This window comes from Solanum dulcamara, chromosome 9 (genome assembly GCF_947179165.1).
Source record: "Solanum dulcamara chromosome 9, daSolDulc1.2, whole genome shotgun sequence".
Classification (NCBI taxonomy): Eukaryota; Viridiplantae; Streptophyta; class Magnoliopsida; order Solanales; family Solanaceae; genus Solanum; species Solanum dulcamara.
The window spans coordinates 47701522-47728391 of record NC_077245.1 but is presented as its reverse complement, the minus strand read 5'-3'; the positions used below and the strand labels follow the sequence as shown (position 1 = coordinate 47728391).

The following is a 26870-nucleotide window of genomic DNA, read 5'->3' as shown; positions in this document are numbered from 1 at the left end:
GCTTTTGCGACCTTGGGAGACTTATTTCATGTCTGATTTTTAGTTTAATTCCCAAAGTTCAAACTCTCATTTCTTAGTGGAATTTGATGGTTCAAAGGCTAAAGTGTGGGTAATTGTTGGGAGATCGCATAGTAGGGAGGCTTCGTTTGAGGTAAAATAGTGCTATAACATGTTGCCATTGTTGATTTGAGCTTAAATTGTGAACTCCTTGCATGATCTTAATTCCACTGATCCGATCCACGAATTGTGTTTCATTTTGGAACACAAGTTTGGAGAGGTAATTTAAACCTTTTTATGGAGTCAATTCCAAAATTATCGGAGTGGGTCCCATATTTCTATTTTTGACTCCAAAATTAGTTTGTATCCTTTTTCATTAATTTTAATGTTAAAACGACTGTATTGATGTTGTGGATCTATTTTTGATAGCGTGACAGTGTTTGGAGGTCGTTCGAAAGGGAAAGCTCTAGTTTTTTTTATTTTGGAGCATGCGTGATCGACCTACAGGTAGGCTATGACTTTTCATTCCTTAAACTAAGCTTGATTATGTGAATGCCTATTGATTAGTTGGAATGTGGGGTAGTTAGCTATTGAACCATGCTTAGATGTTTAGAAATCATGTCTTAGGTTTATTTAGGGGAATTTCGGGAACTTGCGATCATATTGTTATTTTCAAATTGATTATCCATACCTTGTGGCCTCATTAATTGTTATTTTCTGTGATATTAAGCATGTTGGCCTTACTCTAGGCTTAAACTAGTGCTGCCATAGACCTGCGATAGTTGGAGCCTTTAGGCTTTGCATTATTGATCATTGTGACCTTGTATTGCATTTGAATTCTTAATTGGTTAACCGTTTGAATCATGTTTGGCCTTAGTCTAGGTTTGACTAGTTCTTGCCTTAGTTTTGCCCCGACGTCGCTTCGGCAGGATAGATCCTTGCACACTGGTGTAGCAGACTTGAGTCTAATAGTTTGTGCCATACCTAAGTGGTAACCTTGCTCAGTTGATACGCTATCCTTAATTCCCCAATTTTGCAGCTTTGCGAGTTATGTTGGTGACATCAAGTTTTGTTCGGCTTAGTTGGTTGAAATGATTAAATAAGGGTGGACGGTGTTCCACAGTGACTTATGACCATAGCTTGATGTGGACTCTCTAAGCAGCTTCATTGATACTTTCGGCAGTCATCCAGATCAAGGTATGGCCCTGACCACCTTGATACTCTTGGCAGGCTTCTAGATTCAAGGTTTGGCCTCGATCGTATCGATATCTTCGACGAGCATCTGGATTCAAGTTTCAGCCTTGATCACATTGATACCTTTGAAGAGCATCCGGTTTAAAGTTCGGCCTCTTTACTTTCGGATTTGTCACGACCCAACCCCGTAGGCCGTGACTGATGCCCGAATTGAGCACCCAAACATACCCTTATCCCAAATTAGCCTTTTAACTGAATAAACAAAGATAGTGATTAAAACAAATTGCTAAATAGATCAAAAAAATAGATGTAGGCACGAGGGATGATAGGCCGTCACAAAACACACAAAACTCAAACCATATATACAAAACCCACAACATAAATCTGTCTACAGACCTCTACAGATGATAGCATAGTCATATGACGGGACAGGGCCCCGTCGTACCCCTGACCAAAATATCCAAATATACAGAGATAAAGTCAGTACCAAAATACAAGCTCCGAACAAGGGAGCACTATCAACGATGCAGCAAATATCCTAAACAGATGGATCAGCAAATCGAACTTCGGTACCTGCGGGCATGTAATGCAGCCCCCCCGAAAAAAGGAGGTCAGTACGGAAAATGTATCGAATATGTAAAGCATGCACTGTAATATATAAAATCATAATCTGAATAGTATATGCAAAACATGAAATCAACGTTTAGAATTTTAAAATGCTTATCAAAATCTCAAACCATATATGCACAGACATATGCCATATCCGACCCCATTATGGACTCGGTGAACAAAGTGTGGTTGCCCTCCCATCATCGGCACCACGACACAGCATAACACCAGAGTAGGGAATATCTCCGTAACAAATCATATCATATCAGATGGCCATATCAAATCATATCATATCACAAACATATATGTACATGGCACAGCATAACTCCGTGGCATAGCATTTACCACCCCATGTACATGTCATACCTGCCCCCTCACGTCGGGACACGGCGAACAATGCAGAGAAATACGCACGAAAACATATCCTGGCCGGCTAAGTGAAAGAAATATTGAGGCATCCACGAGTGAAGTAGTGAGAAACTAAATGCAATTTAAATTACAAAACATTTATACAGACTCGATGGCATAATTTCGATAACAAATCATTAAAGGAAACTTGAATAATAATAATAGTACAAGTACTTCCAATATCACAATAGTCTACGTAAAAATAGTATTTTCCGAATCATCTCCGTACTTCCAAATATATCATGAGAATTAACGGAATAATTATTCATATAATATTAGGAAGCATAGCAAAGAGTTTCTTTCAAATTCTACCTACCGTAATTCAAACGGAATAACGAAGAAAAATTCAGAATAGTGGGGCCCACCTCGATCAAATGAAGTGGCGTATACAAATCACGTGCGTTAGACTTCATAATATTATTTAGAAGAGTTTCAAGGTATTCGGAATTCATTTGTGCAAAATCTAGAAGTTTAGACAATTTTTCCAAAACTATTCATAATTACCTAATTCAATTCTATTGAATAGAAAAGGGAAATTTTCGAGCGTCGATTTCGAAGAGTAGAGTGATCCCCGAGGTTCGTATGTACTCCTATTACATCTAGGACATGCCAAGAGAAGAAAATGTAAAGCTTTACATACTTTTTTGGCCTTTTACGGTTGTCCAAGTTCAATTCCCGTTTCCTCCAAAATCTACAATTGGTCACATTTATCAATTACTATTCATAAGACTTTAAGAATTCAATTTTTCCAATACTTGTCTACAAAAATTTTGGCAGCATCTCCCCTATATATATGACACCCCGAGATTACAACTCGGCCACAATATTAACAACCAAGCCAACAACAACACCAATTCCATCGTTAATCAATTTAACACACCATAACATAAATTGGTGTAATTTTCCAATTAGTGCAACAACTTTCAACCAAACTTTGCATTTCCAAATAAATATGAATATCTCATATCCATAATTAATTTCAACTCATTCCAACATAAGTGAAAAATATTCCAAGTAAGCTATCCAATTTTTATCAATTCCATATTTCACTCAAAAATTTCATAAATACAACAAAAATATTATAATTCATTTTCTTCCTCCAACTTCATAATCAAATTCATTTCCTTCTTTCAACTTCACAACCAACAACAACACTCCATATTTTTAATAATTTACCTCCATATTCTTATAATATCATACTCAAATTACATAATTCCTACAAACTAGTTTAATACCAACTTACACCATTTAAACTTCATTTATATCCCCAAAATCATAACCACAACTAACAAATTATACAAACTTAATTTTTTTCCAATTACATCACCTAACCCATATTTCCAACTTCAATAAATTTCATCCAACTTCCATTTTCAACATCAAATAACTATCATAACTACTATACAAATACTACACAAAAATACTACACAAATATTGAATAAATCTTACTCATATAAAAAAATTGTATACATGACACCATATTACCATATAAACTTTCATATTTTCATAAATTCCACACACCTCCACATACTACAACATCAACAAACTTCATAACACAAAGAAATTAGATTAATTCTTACCTTTTCTTTCACTTCCCCAAATCTCCAAATCAACTAAACAAGTCTCCAAACTTCCAAAACAACTACACCATGTTGTAGAGCACCCTTGACTTAGTAGAAATACTAGGAGAAAATAATTTTTGGAGCAAGATTTCAATTTTCTCTCTATTTTTTTTTCCTTGATCGATTTTCCCCTTATTTTCTTTTCCTTTGTTTTTTTTTTCTTCTTTCTTGAATTGTCTTGAAAGTTCTAAGAGTTGATGATTTAAAGGCCTTCATGAGAAATTCCAACTTTGCCCCAAATCTTTTCTAATATTTCCAAGTTGAAATTCCAATTTTGCCCTCAACCTTTTATAGTATTTCCACATGGGAAATTCTAATTTTGCCCTTAACCTTTTATAGTATTTCCACATGGGAAATTCTAATTTTGCCCTTAACCTTTTATAGTATTTCCACATGAGAAATTCTAATTTTGCCCTTAACCTTTTATAGTATTTCCACATCTCAATTTAGTCATAAGAATTTTGTATCCAACAAGGTCAAACATAGCCTTGCCCTTGACTTATTACCATTATCCCCAAATTGTCCTAATGTGAAAATTACGGGTTATAATAGGATTCTATTGGTTTGATTTAAGGTTCTGACACTACATTCTCCAGCTTGGATTTGTGGGTTCAGTTCTCAGTAGTTTTAGCTATTCCGTGTATCCGTCAGACTTATGGGAGTTCGCTCGAATTTTTTTAAACTTGTGCATGAGTTGATACGCTATCCTTAATTCCCCAATTTTGCAGCTCTGCGAGTTATGTTGGTGACATCAAGTTTTGTTCGGCTTAGTTGGTTGAAATAATTAACTAAGGGTGGACGGTGTTCCACAGTGACTTATGACCATAGCTTGATGTGGACTCTCTCAGCAGCTTCATTGATACTTTCGGCGGTCATCCAGATCAAGGTATGGCCCTGACCACCTTGATACTCTTGGCAGGCTTCTAGATTCAAGGTCTGGCCTCGACCGTATCGATATCTTCGACAAGCATCTGGATTCAAGTTTCAGCCTTGATCACATTGATACCTTTGAAGAGCATCCGGTTTAAAGTTCGGCCTCTTTACTTTCGGATTCTATTGGTTTGATTTAAGGTTCTGACACTACATTCTCCAGCTTGGATTTGTGGGTTCAGTTCTCAGTAGTTTTAGCTATTCCGTGTATCCGTCAGACTTATGGGAGTTCGCTCGAATTTTTTTAAACTTGTGCACGAGTGTACCTTTTGGGTTTATAGGATCCCTGTTATGTGTAGTTAGCTTGTAGAATACCTTAGTTAGTTCTTCTACACTTGTGTGCATTACTGTACCTTAGACTTTCGTTCTTGACCTCTGTTCTGTTCTATTCCTTCTTTTCATAGTGCCTTTACTTTTCAAGCTCAGTCGGCCTATGATGCCTATTGGGTAGCTATTGTTTCAGTACTCATACTACACTCTGCACCTGTTTTCATGATACTGGTCTGAGCACCAGTTACCAGCGCTAATTCGGGCCAGCTGCAGTCTACTTCGGAGGCTTTTTTGGATCTTCGTATCTCCATCTGTAAATATTTGACTTGTCTTTTACTTTTTGAGCCAGTCTTTATTTTCATGGTCCACTTTTGAGACTTGTATCAACATTTTATAGTAGCTCTGTACTTGTGACTTACAGATTCTGATAGGGATCTTATATTTTGATGTATATATGTTATTCAATATGCTTCTGCATAAACTACAAACTTTCTACGTTTTCTATTCTTCTTCTTCTTCTTAAAACACTTAATTTAGTATATCTTATATCTTTTATATTATATTTTATTTTTTCATTTATATTACATTATAGTAAAAGCATACGCCTTTTCATATTAAATGGTTGTGACTTTTTTGATAAGACACGATAAACACATTTTTATACTACCCTTTGTTAACTATAAATAGAGGGGTTGCCTCACATTTTTAATGTACAATTTTTTCTATGTTTTCTATTATTCTCTTCTTAAAAAACTCAAGTGTGATTTGCAGCTGTTGAGTGGGTTCGAAGTTCAATGAAATTTGAGCACTCCTAACTTGATTGTTAAATTATTATAATACCCCCAATTAAAAACACTCAATTTAATGTATTTTCTTATATTTTATATTTATAATATTAAAAGCAAGAACTCCAACAATTCAACAATAACTAAGCAATGAATTATATGTGTGAGAGAAAAAAGTGTATTTAAGAGGTGTAATTAAGATATTTTAAGAGACATTTTTTTTGGTTTTTCCAGTGTCCGGTACTCACATTGGAGCACGATTAAATTCGGATTCGTGCCGAAAAGTCCCACATTGGGGGTAAAACGCTCTATAACAAATGCGACTCCGTACCCAAGGGGACACATTTTTTATTTTTACATATCACAATTAATTATAAAATTAAAAAAAGTCAAAAAAGAGAAAAAAGATAAATGTAATTGGAGGTTATAGTGAGATACCACATCACCTTATTTCTATCTAACTTTATATTATAAATAGATATAGACGTTTTCGGATATTGATTTCACAACATTTAATATGCACACAGTTAATAATCATAAGAAAGTTTACATCCATTATTCATAGAAACTTATACTTTATTAGTCCATTTATAATCTATATAGAGATGTCACATTATCTTATCTATATCTAACTTTTGTATTATAAATAAATATAAATATTTTCGGTTAATGATTTCACAACTTTCAATATGCATACAAATAATAATCATAAGAAAGTTTACATCCATTATTCATAGGAACTTATACTTTATTATTTCATTTATAATTGTATATTAACATTTTTGGATTAATAACATAATTTTTGAAAATGGTATAATACTCCCTCCGTCCCATTTTAGTTGTCGTGGCTTTCTTTTTTAGAGTCAAACTATATGAACTTTGACTAACATTTTAAGATATATTTTTATCATATTGATATGAAAAAAATTGTAACTTATAGTACTTTTCGTATAATTTTTAAATATCTAATTTTTATTTTATAATATTGAGTTAAACTAATATAATTTAACTTTAAAAATTAGTCAAATTGACTTTTAAAAAGTGCATCATAACAACTAAAATGGGATGAAGAGAGTATATGATTTGACATTCACATACAAAGCATGCCTATGAAAACTAGTATACTAGTATAAATAAATAAATAAATGAGAAGTGGGAGTAGAGCTTATTTTGCCGAATAATTCGCGCATGCATCAAAATTATGGGAAAAAAGACTAGTCTTGTACGAACGTAAGAACAAAAAATTGCGACCGTGGCGCGCGCGATATGAAGCTTGCCCCAAACTGAAAAAGAAAAAGAGAAAAAGAAGAAACAGCTACGTGACGAGGAGCCGGCATCGGAATTCAGGAATTGATCCAAATAACAACCTTCATTTCTCCTCCATTATCTTCAATTCACAAACCATTCATTGACATATTATATTTCTAATAAAAAAGAAATGGAGTCATTGACTGAGCTATGTGATTTAATCGCACAAAACCCATCTCAGTTCATGGAGAAACTAGCATGGATATGTGGTAGATGCCCTCCCGCAGAAGCCCTACTTGTTGGATCTCCTAGGGTTTCCAGGTCTCAAATCAATGCCATACTCGCCGTTGCACGATTTCTCTCAAAATGCCCTAATCATTCAGATGAAATGCCCAAATCACTCCTCCTTGCTTTCTATCGTTCAATTCCTTCATCTTTTAACCCATCTTTTTGGCCACAATCTTTTACAAACGACTCAATTGTTTCCTTTTTTCGTGAATTCTTGGAATATATCTCTAAAGCATGTGAATTATCTCCTGAATTTTCTACTGACGTTGCTAGATTCACAGGGGATATTCTCATATCAGCTTTAGCTAATGGGAATGGAGATTTGGGGGTTTCAAAGGCAATTTTGAAAGCAATGTGTTATCATTTCCTTCCTCTTCTTCCTTCCGATGCCAACAAATTGGTTTCAGCTCTGCTTGAGCAGTTTGACAATTTCGTACCCAGGTCTCCCCAGGAGCTGGCAACTTCCTCTCATAGTTCACCAATGAGTGTGAGCAATGTAGATTTGTTAGGTGCAAGTAGTGGGTACAGTGATGGAGGAGGAGATGGTGCCGAGAAACGAGCTATTGCCTCATTCGAAGAGGAGCCCGTGGATAGGCTTGAGAAACAAGAAATAGCATTGAAATTGATAGGAAATATCCTGGAAAAAGTCTCTATTGATGCCAATTTATTGGAAAGTGTCAGAGGTATTGTAAAGCAGCAATTTCACTCAATGGTAACATTCTTAAAGGTAAACCATCAAGATACTGCTTTTATTCTGTTACAATTGTGTGGCAATTTTTCCTGTTTAGGATAGAAGTTGCATGGTGCGGAAAGGGTAGTCCCGGAGAAGCATCGTTTAATTGCAGTTTATACTGTTAAATCTGTGGTATTTTTCCTTGGAAGTAAAGATGGAAATGTTACTGAAAAGGGTGGTCTACTTACTTGGTTGACTGGCAGATAAGGAAGCGTGACTGGTCCGAACAAGGGCAGTCACTGAAAGTTAGGATCAACGCCAAGCTTGCTGCTTATCAAGCAGCAGCTAGGTTGCAGATTAAAACTCTCGCGTCCCTTGATTTGGATGGAAAATCATCAAAAAAATTGTTGCAGGGAGCTCTTGCTTCATTGATAGAGGCTGCAGAGGCCTGTTTATTTTCAGTGTGGCGAAAGTTGAGAGCATGTGAAGAGCTGTTCAGCTCTTTGCTTTCTGGAATTTCTCATGCCGCTGTTGCTCGTGATGGTCAGATGCTTCGGGTGCTGCTCATTCGGTTTAAGTCTCTTGTGCTGGCGACATGTGCTCAGGTACAATATTCGGTTACGTTAGGTCGCACATAATGGTTCAATGCTGATTAGAGAATCTAGCATAACTTGACTATGTCTTTTTCTTATACCACAGGCAGACAATTGGGGCAGCAACCAGGGGCCCATGTTTGAAAGCGTGTTGAAGACAAGTTGTGAGATAATTCAATTTGGATGGAACAAGGATCGATCTCCTGTGGACACCTTTATAATGGGATTTCCTATTTGTGAAAGGAATGGTTATGAGGAAGAGGTTAGTTATCTTTCCGTTTACCTGGAAGTTTGAGTAACTTGCACATGCTAATCATTAACTAGTGGAAAGGAAAAAAGGATGTTTGTTGATGAATCAAGAGGTACTAAACACTTCTTGCTGTCTGGAGTCACTAGATATAACAGTTTCCAAGCTAAAATTACTTATCGTTAGCTCTGCCTGTTGCAAATGGAATCAATTTTGGATGGTAGAAGGTGGTTTACCTATCATTTGTTCTGGTATAAATTATTTCTCTTGTTTCTTCTGATATGTATCCCAAACATTACATTTGGGGATGTTTGTTGCCCCTGGATATGGAAAATGCTAGTGAATTTTGATACAGTAACAGTTAGGTTTCACTTAGAAATGGTATACAGAGCTTTTTACGACATCTATTTTGTTGTCTATTCTTTTCTCTATACTGGTAGTTGTGTTGGTTGTTATTTTTGTCTATGCAACTACTGTAGGGTCCATATTTTGTGGTATTAGACCCTGGAATGAAATGATGTGGATTGTGAAGTTAACGAAGTAGTTTACTCATTTGGAAGGAACATATATTTTTTCCTTTATCATTAAGCTAGAAGTATTTCCCAACAATTTGTATTATGTGGCTAAATCTGCGTGCACCAAAAAGATAACAAAAGAATAGTCCCATATTTAAGGTGAATTACATCTTCCTTTTTGCCTTAAAAATCTATTCTTTCTAGCCAAACTTCACCATATGACAGCAGAAACAATTTTTCAAGTGTATTGGTCTTACGTCATGATTAAACTATTATGCTGGACATATTTGGATAAGCGCATCAACTACTATGATAGTAACTTTCTAGGCCTTTCTATTTGTTCGTTTTAGTTTTACTTATGTGCCTGACTCACATTGATAGTCCACAAAAGAAGAATCTGCCATCTATTTCTTCCTCTCTTTTTAATTTGATAGGTAAAGTAAGAATCTGTGGCAGCAAAACCAGTAACATGAGGGTGTAGGAATATACACAAACTATGTGCAAAGCAGGCTAAGCCTGAAAAAAATTGAAAACTCATATCAAAACATCTACTTCATGCACATCTTTCCATTTACAACAAGGTGTCACGACCCGAGACTACCCCCCTAGTCGTAACACGGTGCTTAGAGCCACAAGCGACCCGGAGCTAACCCATGATCTGACATGACACTAAGATTAATATAAAGAACAACTAAATACGGAAGCTAATACTGAGATAAGTGAGGAGTCTGAAATATAAAATTTAATACTCAAAGGGAAATTATCTGATTATAACACAAAGGTAAAAATACTATCTGACTCTCTGTCTGAAAGCTTCTACTAAGATAAGTTACTGAGACAAGCCCCTAGTTAACTCTAAATGTCTGAAAACTGAAAGACTAAATTACTAAAGTAAAGATAACGGTTGTCCTCTAAGGATGAGGACTCACCAATACTGCTGCTGTGCTGACCGGGAGTCGTACTAACCGTGAGCTGGATACTGAGTGTCTGAACCTATATTATAACACAATATAGCGCGAAAAATATGCAGTTAGTACTTTGTATTGAGTATATGAGATATGCATGATAAAGGAACATTCTAGATCTAAAATACTGAACTGAAGTAACATAAAAAATGATGCAATGACCATGTAATAAAACATGCAATTGATAGATATTGAAACTAAAATAACATACTAAAATGTCATGCAACATATTAGACTGAACTGTGTGAGATACTAATAACCGACATGTAACCATGTGAGCTAACATGGAGTTCGATGTGCAATCCCCATTGCAAATGGCCCAATATACCTTGACAGGGTTTAAAGGTTGAAATGAGCTAGAGCCCGTTTGGATTGGCTTTAAGTTGGTCAAAACCAATTTAAAGCCCCTTTTCAGCTTTTGGACGTGTTTGCCTAATGCTAACTTTAAGCCAGAAAGTTCTTAAAGTCAGTCAAAAATGAAAAGTTAGGATTTCTAACTTTTTTTTTTCTAAGTGCTTAAAGTCATTTTCTTTGACCATGGAAATTACTTTTATATCCCTTATATTTTAACTAAATTCCCAAACTACCCTTTTTATTCTTTTAACCCTAAAATTCACATAATTTTCCTCATTTAAGCACTTTTATCCAAACACTCAACTGCTTATTTATAAAAATAACTTTCAGCACTTTAAAGTTCTAAAAGCACTTCATACATAAAAGTTACTTTTTTAAGCCCATCCAAACGGGCTCCTAATGCGGTACAACTAAGCCAATGTCCATAAAGGATTAGGGAGTCAGTCCTAATTTGACGAGTGACCCTTATATATCCTATGGTGGCACGTAGTTCTGGGACTTAGGGATCTGACGGGTGAGCCTTCATTCCTAGGTCCGCTAGGTGCTAAGTAATACTCCCAACGGAAACATGCTGATAAACTGAAAACAATAATAATCTGATAATGCTGAATGATGTTGATAAAATTGATAGTTGAATAGCTCATGAATACTGATAATATCTGGTAGACACTTTATCTGAAAGCATCTTAAAATCATGAAAACTGATTATCTGAAACATGCAATCTAAAATCACATAGTTCTTAGACATGAAAATATCTATACTCTGAGGGTTCATGAAAATACTGTTTAGGAATACTGATTGACAAATGGAAATACATAATTAAACTATATATGAAGAAGAATGAACAATACTGTAGAGAATAGAATGGAAATCATACTTTTCCATGAAACCCTAACTTTTGTAGAAAGTCATGTAACAGAAAAACTAGGTTTTCCTTGGGACTCAATGGGTGAAAGGGTACCCATTGATGAAATCCCACATACCTGGAATGGAAGTCCTAGCTTGATTTCTTGAACGGAAGCTTAAAGCTATGGAACACTAGTTCTTGCTTGAGAGGAAACTTGAGCGTAAGGAATTTGATTTCTGAGTGTTAGGCATGAATGGGGAGGTTTAGGTCGACTAAATTCCCCTTAATCCCACCTAGAATAGGCTAAAACGACATAGTTTGGAATTAAAAGGGTGGGAAAGGACCAAAACAACCCTGAAGAAAACACTGTTGGCAGGTTCTATGAGGGCCATCTATGGTCCGTGGATTGATCTAAGGGACGTAGATTCCTCTTGTAGAAATCAAGCCTAATTACTGAGTCTCTGAAGTTCCATCTATGAGACACTTCTACTGTCCGTGGTCCATTGCATGACTCGTAAACACCTTCCGTAAAACTCAGGCTAAAGTCCATGTTTCTGAAGTTGATCTATGGATCCATCTACGGCTCGTGGTTCCTTCTACGGCCGTAGATGGCATCCGTAAATCTCAGACTAAATTTCCTATTTCCGAACTTGATCTATGAGCCTCATCTATGGCCTGTGGTTCCATCTACCGTCCATAGATTCCGCTCGTGATTCCCAACTTTCTACAGAAAATTTCAACTTCCAATCTTTTCGTGATCTGATTTGGGCTAAGGGCTTCTGAGGTGTTACACAAGGCTAACAACTTGAAGCGTTTGTATTTCAAACTATTTATGTCTTGAGCTTTCTCTTCAAAATATCTTCTATTTCCATCCTCCCATAATACCTAAAGTAAATAAATGGCAACATACTCCAGTAACTTTGACATCCTTTTGCTAACCACTAATAAAGAAGATATTTAACTGAAGCAGATATTAACCACACCACTCATAAGATACTGAGAAATAATCCCTACATCTGAAATGTAAATGTGATAGCGCATGAAGAGATGACCTGTTGTCTCCACTTCATTCCCACTCATGTGACATCTGCTACAGAAGTTAAGACCCCTGCAGGTTCTTGTGATTACATTGCATTATCGTCAATCTCCAAGTCCTTTTCCATGGTACCTTATCTTTGTTGCTTGAAGTAGCAAGTTTCTGTAGCAATTGTTACAGAGAACATAACGTTACTGCTATAAGACCAAACTATTTTATCAGGTTCCTCAGATAGCTCCACAGTACTTCCCGGGGAAACAAGCAGTTGTGTCATCCTTTGAACCTGCCAATTGTTGCAGTCTCTTCTGAACCTTAAATTCCTACTGTACTCACCTCTGCATTGCTCTTAGGTAGGCATCAGCATCTTAATCAAATCTAAAATTGTCTGGAAATTTGTCCTTAAGGGGCATGGTCCCATATATGCTTCGTGCCAAAAATATATTCGTCTTCCATTACCCATATTTAGCTTGCACTCTAAGAGAATGCATCCCATTGATTCCTTATGGCTTTTAAACCCCAACCCATGGGAACCACAACTTTAGTGTGCCTGGTGTTTAATTAACCAATCTTAGCTGATACAACTTTCATCCATTGAGCCCCTTCATAATTAAACCTCCATAGGATTTAAAACAACAGGCTTTCATACTGCATGCATCCATAGATTCCTTATGCCTAGACCTCCATCTTCTTTGTTAAGAGTAGTTGCTTCCAACTCTTTCTTTGATTTCATAGGGAAGTGAAACTATTAGAATGTTGGGAGAGAGCATCCAGCACACAGTAATTAATTCCATTTTCCTTCTTCCTCTCCCCCCAAAATTACCTTTTCCAGGTATATAGTTTCATGTCCACTTCTCCACATAGATAACTTGGAGTAATGAAGACACTTTTGACTGTAATTATGTCAGGGATTATACTGATCTTCTATAATCTTTGTAAAATAATATAAGATCAGGGATTCTGTCATGGAATGTGTGTCAGCATCTTCAATTAATGTGTGACGACTTCTGCAGTTCACGTGATCTTACAGTTAATATAAAACAAATTCATCCATCTTTCTCCTGTTCTTTTTTACTCCAGTGGATTCTAGCTTCCTTGTGAGTTGTGACCCAACTCCAGAGTCTATTTTCCTTGAGTTCTGCTTCAATAACTGATCATTTAAACTTTTGTCTATTATTCTGGAACTACAAACTTCCCATTTAATAAAGAGTAAAACCTATTATTCTGGAATTGAAACTATGTTATCAAGTTTGTGAGTTCAAGATTGTTCTGTGAGCTTTTCTTTTGTTTGAGATTTGGTTGTTTTAAGCCTAAGACTACTGAAGGGACAATTGTTGTGTACCATCCGATTACCCCCCCCCCCTCCCCCCTCCCCCCTCCCAAATATCTCTAGTTCCGATTATATAAACCTTAATGTGCTCTTTCACATGGCAATGACAATTTTTGACGTTTAATGACTTGTGTGATTACATCTGCACTATTAATTTTTTTGATTTTCCCATAGGCTCCCAAAATGAAAGGATTTTTCTTGTGAGTCATGAATCCCTTGGGAATTCTGGTAGCTTTTTTATTTCTTGCTTAGAGATTCTCATTAAGGAGGTAATTGGTACTTCATGTGAAATGTTCCTTGTTGTTCCATGCAAGTGTTGTGATTTACTTTTTATAATAAAAGAAGTTGAAGTTAGACCTCATTTGTTTGCACTAAATGAAGGTCTCTTAAGTTCGTTTGTATTTTAGTCTAAATCTTAATTATTCAAATATTAGGCCTCATTTGTTTTATTTTTGTCTAAATCTTAATTATTCAAATATTAGGCCTCATTTGTTTTATTTTTGTCTAAATCTTAATTATTCAAATATTAGGCCTCATTTGTTTTCATTAAAATTGAAAGGTCAGAATTTAAATGGACATCTGAATGATAAAGATGTTGTCTCTAGATATGAGCAATGAATGATTAAGACTATTTTTTTTCAACATCTGAATGTGCATAATTTGTTTATTTGTAAACATAAAAAGTGTACGATTTAAATAAAAATGTAATTAAATATGAGGAAAAAATAATTTTGATAAAATAAAATCACTATTGATAAAGAAAATTAAAACGTTTGTGTTTGCTAATAATGTTAGATATGGTTTGTAGTCATAGTGGTGGTAATGGTTGGTTTTAATGGCTAGAAATGGGGTAGTGATGGTGGAGGTGGCTGGTGTCGTGTGATTGTGAAGTTGGTTGATATTAGTAGTTTGTGGTATTCATAGTGGTGACTGAAGCATGTGTTGATGGTAGTTGGTGCCGGTGCTAGTTATGATGGTGGAGGTGGGGTAGTAGGGATTGGCCGCAATGGTGGTAGTTGCTGATAGTGATGTTGGTGGAGGTGGCGATGGTGATGAAGGCGGTGGTGGTAGCAGTGGAAATAATTATAATGATGGAAGTGGTCGGTGTAGCGACTAACACAGTGCTTTGGATGCCGAAAGGCTACAAAAGGTGACAAGGGTCTGCCTCATCTCCCGACGAGGCACTCGCCTTTTTGAATTGAGGCACCAATTAATACCAAAAACTTAAAATGTTTAATTACATATAAAAATATCCAAAATCTTAATAGCAATAACATATTTAGCAAATATTTCAATTCAAAAACTAATAGTAGACAGTAGATAGCATCAGACGCCATTGAAATAACTATTTATGGACAAGTAAATACTATATTAATTAGTATAAAGCGAAATTAAGTTGGGAAGGAACAAATATAAAAGGACTAGATATTTTTTTAATTTTAAAAATAGCCAGATTGCAGTAGTTAGAAAAAGATCATGAAAAGAAAAAGAGACTGCACACTGCTGAGTGCTGACAGAAATAAAAAAAGAGCATGAAAGAAGAAGAGAATAAGAAGAAGAAAAAGTGCTGAAAACGTACCTATTGAGGTTGTGAAGCAGAGGACGGAAGATGAAAGAAGAAGAAGAAGAGAGAAGCTGAAGGTTGCGACTGCGAACTGAAGCTTGCGAAGCTGAACTGAAGAGAAAAAAGGGAGAAGAGAGTCGTATTTGTCCAAAACACCAAATAAACCCTAATATTGCCTTTTAATTATTAAATCAGGCTGTTCTTTTTTTTAAAAAGGCGACGCCTTTGTCGCCTCGCCGCGTCGCCACTCGCCTATTCTCTCCTTTTGTCGCCTTTTTCAGTTTCGCTTCCCTTGCTAGTTATAGGTGACAAGGCCTTGCCTCGCCTCACCTCGCCTCTCGCCAAAGGCGATAAGACGCTTACCATTCACGACCCTGGACTAACCGTAGTAGTTGACAACGCTGGTGGTTACTAGTGATGGTTGTGATGAAAGAGGTGGTTGGGCAACAATAGTGGTGGTTGACAATGGTGGTAGTGGTGGCAGTGAATATAATAATAATGATGAAGGTGATAGGTATTGCAGCGGTGACGGTTGATGTGGTACTTGTGATGACAGAGGTGAATGGTGGTTGGCCACAGTAATGGTGGTGTGGTGATTATGATGGTAGAGGTGGTTAGGGGTGGTGGTGGCTAGTGATTGTGGATAGAATGTGGTGTTGAAGTTATCCACACAAAAATGCCTCTTAATGATAGTAAAACTTTGTTCAAGATCTTAATGATTAAGACTTAATCATACCAAATAAGTGTTTAAATCTTAATGAAAACAAATGCACTTAATGGCCTAAGGTCTGAACCATTCAAATTCAGGCCTCCATTAAGTGCAAACAAATGAGGCTATAACGATTAAGTTTCTTTTTTAATGTTACAACCACTTAATGAGTTTGAATAGATCTGAATGATCAAATTTTGTAACAAAGTCTTAATATTATTAATGTCTATTCAAGGATTTTTACAAAAATGGCAGTGCACCAATTCTATCCATTCACTATTATCACCATCCCCCTCCATGATCAACTAGTGCCACTGTCGTCCACCATTATCAATTAGTACCACCCACAACTATCATCTTCAGCCACAACCACCACCGTTACCAACCACTACAATCAACTGTCACCACCACTAGCCACCATTTACAATCATCTCCATCAACCACCATGTTACAGTCCCCTGTTATGGATCTAGCTATGGGATGTTGCAAGAGTTAATGTAAAGTGCATTAGGAGTCTGGAAAGAGATTTTCTTTTTTCGACCTATGGTTTTGGTTCGTTAAGAGAGAACCTACAATCTATCGAGTTAAATTACTCAAAATCTAGATAATTTTCTGCTTAGATTTCATGCAATAAACTGAGAGTTTTAAATATTGTACTTGCAAGATAATTACCCGTAGAAACTAGGACATGACTTCCTAACATTACTGGAATGAAAAGCTGCTTACTACAAAGAAATAACGACTAATAGAATGAGAAACTGCAAATAACTACTAGAAAAAAATAACTACTGCAAGTAATTACTACTGTTAACCATTGGGAGGCTAAGGAGTGATAACATTACCCCCCTTCACGCTTGTCCTCAAGCGCTAAGTATGGAAAGTTTAGTATTTCCTTCTTTTTCAACAAATTCTTCCTCATCGTATATAGAGTCAATCCATAATGATTTCTTGCATTGACATCCTTGAGTGAATGATTCATCACAGTTGAAACAAAGTCCTTTAAGACACCTTTCCTCCATTTCATATCTGGTCAGTTTCTTCACAAATCTGGCATGTTGTTGAGGTTAGTAATCTGCCGTCTTTGATCTGCAAGCATCTAATAATTGCGAACAAATGGGTTGTTCCTTGCGTTCATAAATCTGTGATAAACTCATCACGCAGGCAAATCTGGAGGATTATTCAACTCAACTTCAATTGCTATATAATCAGTAAGACCACTGATATAAACTTCAATTTTTTGCGACTGTGTGAGTGTACTAGACCATGAAACTAACTGCTCAAACTTTTCTTGGTAATCTGCCACAGACCCGATCTGGCGTAACTTAGCCAATTCTCCCAATTTCTGGCTTCTGATTCATGGCCCAAAACGAAGTTACATGATGTTTGAATTCATCCCAAGACAGCTGAGGCATATTATCTCTAGTTGAAGAAACCAAAGTTGTGCATTGCCCTCCAAATGAAAAGCAGCAAGTCCAACCTTTTTTTCTTCCGGAGTTTGTTGGTGTCGAAAGAAGTGTTCACATCTGTTCAACCATCCCAAAGGGTCCTCTTGGCCGTTAAATCGTGGGAAATCCAACTTTGTATGTCGAGGAATGATGAAACTTCCTCCAGCTTGTGATCCTGACCCTCCGGCCACTCTAGTTTTACCCTTCCAATCTCGATTCTGACTGGTATGTTCAGTTAAATCAGAATCGATCTTCGAATTTGCTAAATTCTTTTTGAGTGCATCCACGCGAGCATTTGTTGCACCCTGTTTGGCTAAATTGGCTGCACGTTCTTCTTGGAACAAGTTCACCAATTGTGCTAGTTGATGTTGAATTTGATCTCCCGTAACTCCCGGCTTTGATACCAAGTTGTTACGGTCCCCTGTTATGGATCTAGTTATGGGACGTTATAAGACAAAATTGGAGTTAATGTAGAGTGTATTAGGAGTCTGGAAAGAGGTTTTCTTTTTTCGACCTATGGTGCTGGTTCATTAAAAGAGAACCTGCAACCTATGGTGCTGGTTCATTAAAAGAGAACCTGCAATCTCTTGAGTTAAAGTACTCAAAAACTAGATAATTTTCTGCTTAGATTTCATTCACTAAACTGAGAGTTTTAAATACAGTACTTACAACATATCTACCCCTAGAAAACTCGGACATGACTTCCTAACATTACTGGAATGAGAAACTGCAAACTACTACTAGAATGAGAAACTGCAAATAACTACTAGAAAGAAATTATTACAAGAAGTAATTACTAATGTTAATCATTGGGAGACTAAGGAGTGATAACACACCATTATCACACCAATCACCACCATCAGTCACCACTATTATCGTTGTCATCGTTCACCACCACCATGGCTTATTACCTTATCCACCACAATTGTCAATCACCACCACCAACTACCACCATCAACCATTACGGGTAGCCCAGTGTTATCAAAAGCAAAAAACACAAAAAGGCTCTAAGGTCCTTGGGTGTTGCAAGCGCAAATAAAGCGTGTGCTTTAATGAAAAAGGTGTAAATGAAGAAAAAGTGCATGTATGTATAGTCCAAGATTAATAATCATAAGCATGAATAACAAATATACAGAACAAAGAAATTTTTATATGATAAAGTGAAATTTTAATTGTTCACATCTTCAGGATTGCACTCATTGGAAAAAAAAGCATGCTTTTTAGAGACTTGATGACGGCGCTACAATACCCATAAAGCGAAAAACACTCAACATGTTAGGTTCCTTGCTTTAGGGCTTAAGCACGCCTTTAACAACATTGTATTAGCCACCATCACCACTAGGTACTACCCGCAACCACCACCATCACCAAGACCATCCCCAATCGACATCCACAACCATCACACCAGCCATCACCACCACCACCACCTACTATATAATTTTTTTAAAAATATTTTTTAATATATTAGAAGATTTATTTAGTATTTTATTAATTTTTTTTAATTAATTTTTGAATATATACAACTTTATACATTCAGATATTGAAAAACATGTCTTAATTATTTAGTGTTTGGATCTTAATATTCAGATGTGCATTCAGATTCAAACACCTAAATCTTAATGTAGCTTGTAATAGTCAGATATGTGCGGATTCGAACATCTTAGTCTAAAACAAATGAGATCTTAGTGTACTTATCAAGAAAAAAAATCGAAGTTAGTTTTCCTTTGACTTGAGAAAGTCTTTTGCTCTTTTTCTTGAATCTCTTTAGATGATAAGTAATGGAATCTAATACTTCAATAGCTTATATGCATCCATTTAGTTAAAGTTTTAGTTCTTATCCAGCTTTAGGGTTGCAAAACCTATGACTCAAGTACAGGTTTGGAATATTTAAGTTTCTGCAAGTAGAGGTTTGAAATCCACAGCTTGATGCGCAAATGCATGCTTGTGCCAGTAGACAAGCATCTTTCTGGTTGGCCTGTGACAAAGCAGATGCTTATATATTTATTCCCTTAACAATCTAAAAATATTTGCTCAATTTCACCTCTTTTTCAAATGCTTTATATTCATGAAATATCTCTACAAACCAAAGTGGGGGAATCTCGTAGAATATGGTCACAGCCACCTAAGTGGCTTATATGTATTTTTGTCTTTCTTGGGGACATATTGCTTAATGCTTCTAGTGTTTATTTATTATCTCCTTTTTTTTTATGTTATCTGCAAATGCTCACATTTCCAGGTAGAGAGAGAGAACCACACAGTTCCTTCCCTGCAGTTAAATGTTATAAGGTTACTAGCTGATCTAAATTCTTCAGTTAAGAGGCCTGAAGTTGTGGATATGATATTGCCGAAATTCATTGAAAGCTTAGAGGAGCGTGATGCATCGATACCAGGCTTATTGCGACTCCGAGTATGAAGTTCTCTTTTCATCACAAACATAGTGCACTTGTATCTCTGCTTCAATTTTTCAAGTTTTGAAAGCCATTTCTCCGAACTGAGCTATTGAACTATTTCTGAGACACTGTTTTTGTTGAGTTGCTGCAGCTTCTTGACGCTGTTGCTCGTATGGCAAGTTTAGGTTTTGAGAAGTCCTATCGTGAAGCTGTTGTTCTGATGACAAGGAGTTACTTAAGTAAGCTTGCTGCTGTTGGCTCAGCTGAAAGTAACACTGCAGCTCCAGAGGCCACAACAGAACGCGTTGAGGTGTGCACATGATGCTTTTATCATATTATATTATTACTTGTCTCTGATAATCTGTTATTGGTCTACTGCTCACATGTTCAATCACATTCTAGACACTTCCGGCAGGATTTCTTCTGATTGCCAGACACTTGACTACTCCTAAGTTGCGTACAGACTACCGTCAGCGCTTGCTATCCCTGTGCTCAGATGTGGGCTTGGCTGCAGAGTCAAAAAGTGGAAAGTAGGTCTTCCTAATATTGGCTGAGAATATACTTTACTGGACTGTTTCTGGAGAAACTCAGTGACAATGTATTTTGCAGGAGTGGAGCTGATTTTCTTGGGCCTCTCCTTCCTGCTGTGGCTGAGATATGTTCAGATTTTGATCCTACTGTAGATGTTGACCCTTCACTCTTGAAGTTGTTTCGAAACTTGTGGTTCTATATTGCTCTCTTTGGGTTAGCTCCTCCATTACAGAGCCATCATGCCATGACAAAATCAGTATCAACTACTCTAAACAGTGTTGGCAGCATGGGAGCAATTGCACTTCAAGCAGTGAGTGGTCCATACATGTGGAGTGCTGATTGGTCCTCCGCCGTCCAACGCATTTCTCAAGGAACCCCACCACTAGTAAGTTTAGTTTTGATTTAGAAGTTCTGCCTCTGAGCAAAGTTTGTGATCATCTTCTCCTAGAATGCTTGGTTCTTATGTTGAAATTGCTGCACCTTGTTGCAACTATTGTAGGTCAATCTTGAGAAACAAGCCGGAAACATGTTTAAGATGTTGCACCTATTGGTGCATTCTTATGTCATGTGTGCAACTTAGTAAAATTTTACCAACTTAGTAGTTTAGCGGTTTTTCTATTAATTCCCTCTTGCTCATATAGCTTTAATGTTTTGCTTTTTTACTCTGTCTTCCTTGATTAAGAAGAGGTTCATTTTGAAAAAAAGGCTACATCAGAACACTGTGAACACCATCAATTCAAAGCTAGTTGAGGTCGTCTATTTAATCCTCTATGTCCATTTTTCTATTTTCAGATCATTTCGTTCCAATATTGATAAATAAAATTTCTAATTTAGGCAAATTAAAGGTTTTCTAAGTATACACTCCATCGATCTTTTTATGACCCATAGTTTATGTCACACATCGTATTGGGGCAGCGTGGATGAAATGGAGGCTCGCTTCCGGAGTGTTATGCGACAAGAAGGTGCCACCACAACTTAAGGGCAAGTTCTACAAAGTGGTGGTTAGACCGGCTATGTTATATGGGGCAGAGTGTTGGTCAGTTAAGATCTCTCACATTCAAAAGATGAAAGTTGCCGAGATGAGAATGTTGAGATGGATGTGTGGTCACACCAGGAGCGACAGGATTAGAAATGAGGCTATTCGGGACAAGGTAGGAGTGGCCTCGGTGGAAGACAAGATGCGGGAAATGCGACTGAGATGGTTTGGGCATGTGAAGAGGAGAGACACAGATGACCCAGTGAGGAGGTGTGAGAGGTTGGCCATGGATGGTTACAGAAGAGGTAGGGGTAGGCCGAAGAAGTATTGGGGAGAGGTGATTAGACAGGACATGGCTCAGTTACAGCTTACCGAGGACATGACCTTAGATAGGAGGCTGTGGAGGACCCACATTAGGGTAGAAGGCTAGTACATAGTCTCGTTATTCTTCCCTATTCATAGGCGCACTAGCACATTACAATTTCTTGTACTCTCATTTCTGCTATTTCTGTTACTATTTATTGCTTTCAGTACTTTTGATTACTCTATTTTATCTGTGATGCCTTCGTTATTTATTTTCCTATAGCGCTTGGAATTTCTTAACCTTATCTGACCCCCTTTTATGCCTTTTTTGAGCCGAGGGTCTCTCGGAAACAGCCGTCCTACCTTGGTAGGAGTAAGGTCTGCGTACACTCTACCCTCCCCAGACCCCACGTTGTGGGATTTCACTGGGTTGTTGTTGTTGTTGTTGTAGTTTATGCCAAGATAGCTCACACATCTTTTACTATTTCGTTTGTTTGTTATTCATAACCAAGGTACTCTGTCTAATTGTTTGACATCTTTTCACTTCTTAATATAACATTGAATAGCTTTGTTAGTCTTGGTAATCCAGCTTTCTCGAGACACTTCCAAACTTCTATACGGATAACATCTGGGTTTGCCACATACTTTTCTAATCCTCATATTTTTTTGCATCCTTCACTCTAGCACGTCTAATTTTATAAATGTTGCTACTTTCTTAGAAAAAAAACCTAAATTGTAAAATGAAGTTTTATATGAGCATGCCTTGTGAATTATGTTCTTGAAGTTCTCGTAATGAAAGTTATCAATATGGCTTTCTCTTTTGTTTGATGTAAAATATTGCCGGGGTTCTCATGCTAGTCATGCTTATGTTAGTAGGTTTCACTCTGAATTAGAGTTCCTAAATGGTGAAGTATAGAACAATATAGTGAAGATGATGTAATTCTTAAAGAATGGAAAGCCACAAGACATATTCATGTTTAGTGTTTCTCACAAAAGGTATAACTGTTCTTTTGCTTGAATAATTCGTTGGGCTTGCATTGCCTACTGCATTGATCAACTTGCCCGAAATCAGAATTTGGTGTTGTGAAAGACGATCGCCTCGTCACCAATGGCGAGAGGCGAGGCGACCCTTCATCGCCTATTAGCTTTGTGGCGAGGCGATCTTCAAAAGGCGACGCCATGGCGACAATGGTGAGAGGTGACAAAGGCAAGAAAGGCGTCCCCTTTTGTATTTTCTTAAAAAAAGGCGGCCAATTTAGGATTTTAAAAGTTAAAAGGGAATTTTAGGGTTTTTTCCCCCCAAACTTGCACAATTGCGCTCTTGGACTGCGATTGACACTCCAACTAGTCGACTCGACTAGACTTCTCCGTCGACTAGCTAGACTTTTCTGGTGACTCCAAACTCCAACTTATATATACTTCTTCTTTTCTTCTTCAGATCTTCCTCTGTTTCTTTTTCCTTCTTCTTCTCCAGCTTTCAGAGTTGCTTCTACCTCTTTTTTCCTCATTGTTTTGACTTTTGTTCCCTTTTTTTCTCATTCAAGTTCTAAACTTTTAGTATTTACTATCTATTTTCAGTTTCTGAATTGAAATCTTTGCTAATATGTTGTTACTATTGAGATTATGATTATTTATATATGCAATTAAATATTTTAATTTTTTGGTATTAATTGGCCGTACATCAAAAAGGTGAGTGCCTCTCCGCTCGCCTCGCCGCACACCTTTTGTCGCCCTTCGCCGTCCTAAACACCGGGTGACATAAGCAGTAAGCAGGTTGGATTTATTTGTTTTTGGTCGTGTTGACCGACTGGCAAAAACTGAACTATTGGTGCATTTTAACTTCCAAATCAAATTATGAGTATCGCATCTCTGATGGTACATATTTATCCCACATGTTGATATTCTCCTTGGTCTCAGTAATCTGAAAAGGGTGGGGTGAAAAGTGGAGAAGAAAGAGACTAGAATGATTATTTGAGTTGTTCTTGCTATCTATATCAAGAGAGTATGGTTTATCCTACTCATAAGTCATAACTTCAATATTAACAGGTCCATTAGTGTGTGAGTAATATTTCTTGTTTCATGAAATAATTTAATACATTTAACTGAACATTTTATACAAGGGTCTAAGACGTGCTGTTTACCAGGTTGTGAGCTCCGTGAAATGGCTTGAAGATGAGTTGGAACTTAATGCTCTTCATAACCCAGGTAGTCGGCGTGGTAGTGGCAATGAGAAAGCTGCCATTAGCCAAAGGACTGCTCTTTGTGCTGCTTTAGGAGGACGCATGGAAGTTTCAGCAATGAGCACAATTTCAGGTTTGTTCTTTTCTCGTGTTCAGTTTGAGAAGGAAATCTTCTTAATGATTTTAGTTGTTATGGAGATATTTGTTGCTTGGGGTACAAATGATGATTGAGATGTTTCTAGGCCTCAAGAGATATTTTTCTTTGGCCCATACAGGTGTCAAGTCAACTTATCTACTTGCAGTAGCATTTCTGGAGATCATACGATTTAGTAGTAACGGTGGGATCCTCAATGTGGGCCCTAGTTCTACAGCTTCTAGAAGTGCCTTCAGCTGTGCCTTCGAATATTTGAAAAGTCCTGGCCTTACGCAAGCTGTCTCTCAATGCTTGACAGCAATTGTTCACAGGGCTTTTGAAACAGCAGTAGCATGGCTGGTATTTTAACTTTCTCCAACTGTGTATTCATAAATGAAAGATTGGCAGACTAGTTCATTTTTTCTGAAATTTTGATATTTCTTGGATAAAGGTTACTAGATAATGTGATAGAAGGATACCAGACGTGGAAGTAAATTAAAAGAAACAGAATGCACGAATTTATCACAGATAATTTATAAAACCAAATGAAAAATATTGTTGAGTACGAAATGCATTGCATGACCTATAAAAAAACAATAGAACTGTCTACATTTTGAGAATATAATAGGTATTTGTACTTAACATTTAACTTATATGCTATAAAGTTCAGTTTTTCAGCTTTTTATACATTTATGTTAATATTTCAACTTATGTAAGTTTTGTATTCAGCTTTGTTTACAACTTGTATTTGTACCTTGTCTGCTGGATATCCTCTGCTATCTGTGTCTCCATAGGGATTTTTTACAACTCTGCCTTCCCTCTTATGAATTTTGGTAGCTTCAAAATCCTGTCTTCCAAATACTTATGCCCCTCTTCATGTTTGCAAAATTACCAATTCCCCATATAGTATGTTTATTTTCATTGTTGTTTTCTCTTCTTTTTTTTTAATGAATTCAGACAAAAACTGCTGATTATCCAATCCTATAACAGATGATTGTAAATGATTTTACAATAGCCCTTTTTCAGAAAGCTTGGAGATTATTAAAGCTGATATTATGGGAGCCCTTGATCATTTCCACTTGACATACTATGGTCAGATCCTGCAATGTCTTATTCATAGCATTGATTAAAAGAAAAGTGCCATTAAACTGAGACTTCAGACCAGTTAGTCTCATTGGTAGTGAATATATGGTTTATGCCTAACATTTAGCAGAGAAATTCATGAAAGTAATTGGGATGCTGATTTCCAGTAATTAATATGCTCTCATCAAGAATAGGCAAAACCATCGAGATGAGGTTCTTGATTGGAAACTGAAAAGTGGGGTGGGTGGGTATTATTTGCAAGTTGGACGTTGAAAAAACTTATGGTCAAGTAAACTGATCCTATTTCATTCACATGCTAAGGAAAATATAATTTGTTGAAGGGTGGATGTAGTGGATAAAGTTCATTTTTTCCACTGTGAAATACTCCATTTTAATCAACTATCCAGTGTCCAGTGGGGGTTTCTTGCACCACAAAAGGTCTCAGGCAAGGTGATCCCTTCTCTTTTACTCATTATTTTGGCTATAGTTGGCCTTAGCAAAATAGTTGCTAAAGCTAAAAAGATGCATTGGATAAGGGGTATTGATGAGGCTGCAACTCTGGGAACACAATACCTTACCCTCCACATTTTTGAAACTTTGTCAAGATTACACATCTACTTGCTCAAGAGTGTCATCTACCTAGTTAATGATGTCCTTAATTTGAATGAGTTGGCAGGAATATTATGTTGCAGTATTGGTTCTTCCCTATCCGAGCTCCCTCTTGGTGCTAAATACAAGTCAACTGGAATCTGGAATGGTATAATTAAGGAGTTTGAAAAAGGCTTGCTTCTTGGCAAATACAGTATCTCCCCATGGGAGGTAGACTTAGAGCCTGTTTGGATTGGCTTATTTTAAGTCCTTTTAAGCCAAAATAACTTTTATGCACTTTTGGAGTGTTTGGGTAAATTTAAAAAGTGCTTATAAGCACTTGGTTTTAAGCTAAAATAATAAAAATAAGCCAAAAGCCATAAGTTAGGATTTCTAACTTATGGCTTTTGGCTTATAAGTCAAAAGCTAAAAGCTAATCCAAACTGGCTCTTACACATATTAATGATGGATTCCTGGACAATATGCCCACCTACTCTTTTTTCACTCTTCTCCATCCCAATAAGGTGCAGAAACAATTAGACAAGATCAAGCGAGTCTTTTTTGGGAAGGTAACAACAAGGGGTTTCACGTGGTCAAATGACCCAAAGTCAACCAAAATCCCTATGCAATCTAGGCATTAGAGATCTGGCAACTCCCAGTAATGTATGTTAGTGAAGTGGCTAGGGAAATATGGTAAGGAGGAGTACCTGGGGAGATAGTAAGGGCAGATCATGGAGCTCAAAGTCACTGGTGCAGTTTATTTTTCAACATTAAATGTGAATAATTTATGTATTTTTTATACATAAATATACAATTCAAATAAAAGATAATTAAATATGAAAAATATATAAATTTAATATAATAAAATCATTATTTGATAAAAAGCAATTATGTTCACTAGTGAAGGTAGAGATGGTTTGTAGTGGTGGTGGTGGTGATGGTTGTTGCTAGTGGCTCGTAATGGTGGTGGTGATAGTTGTGATGGTGGAGTTGGTTGATGTTAGTCGTTGACAGTTGGTGGTGGCGGCCGAAGAATGTGGGGTGGTTGGCGATGGTGTT

At 36.8% G+C, this 26870-nt stretch overlaps 1 protein-coding gene across 2 annotated transcripts in view; it reads left to right on the top strand.

Moving 5' to 3' along the window:
* The first annotated feature begins 6995 nt into the window (after window positions 1-6995).
* LOC129902908 (phosphatidylinositol 4-kinase alpha 1) overlaps window positions 6996-26870 on the top strand; it is a 45806-nt gene continuing 25931 nt past the window's right edge. The window contains exons 1-9 of one of the 2 annotated variants that reach the window (XR_008770167.1): window positions 6996-8078; window positions 8288-8629; window positions 8724-8879; window positions 19864-20034; window positions 20169-20327; window positions 20420-20547; window positions 20627-20933; window positions 23972-24140; window positions 24283-24500. Coding sequence is in view for 1 of the 2 variants with exons in the window: in XM_055978354.1 (XP_055834329.1) it covers window positions 7254-8078; window positions 8288-8629; window positions 8724-8879; window positions 19864-20034; window positions 20169-20327; window positions 20420-20547; window positions 20627-20933; window positions 23972-24140; window positions 24283-24500 (2475 nt within the window). In the remaining variant the exon portion in view is untranslated. The remainder of the gene's footprint in view (window positions 8079-8287; window positions 8630-8723; window positions 8880-19863; window positions 20035-20168; window positions 20328-20419; window positions 20548-20626; window positions 20934-23971; window positions 24141-24282; window positions 24501-26870) is intronic. The other variant, XM_055978354.1, reaches the window with a different exon arrangement.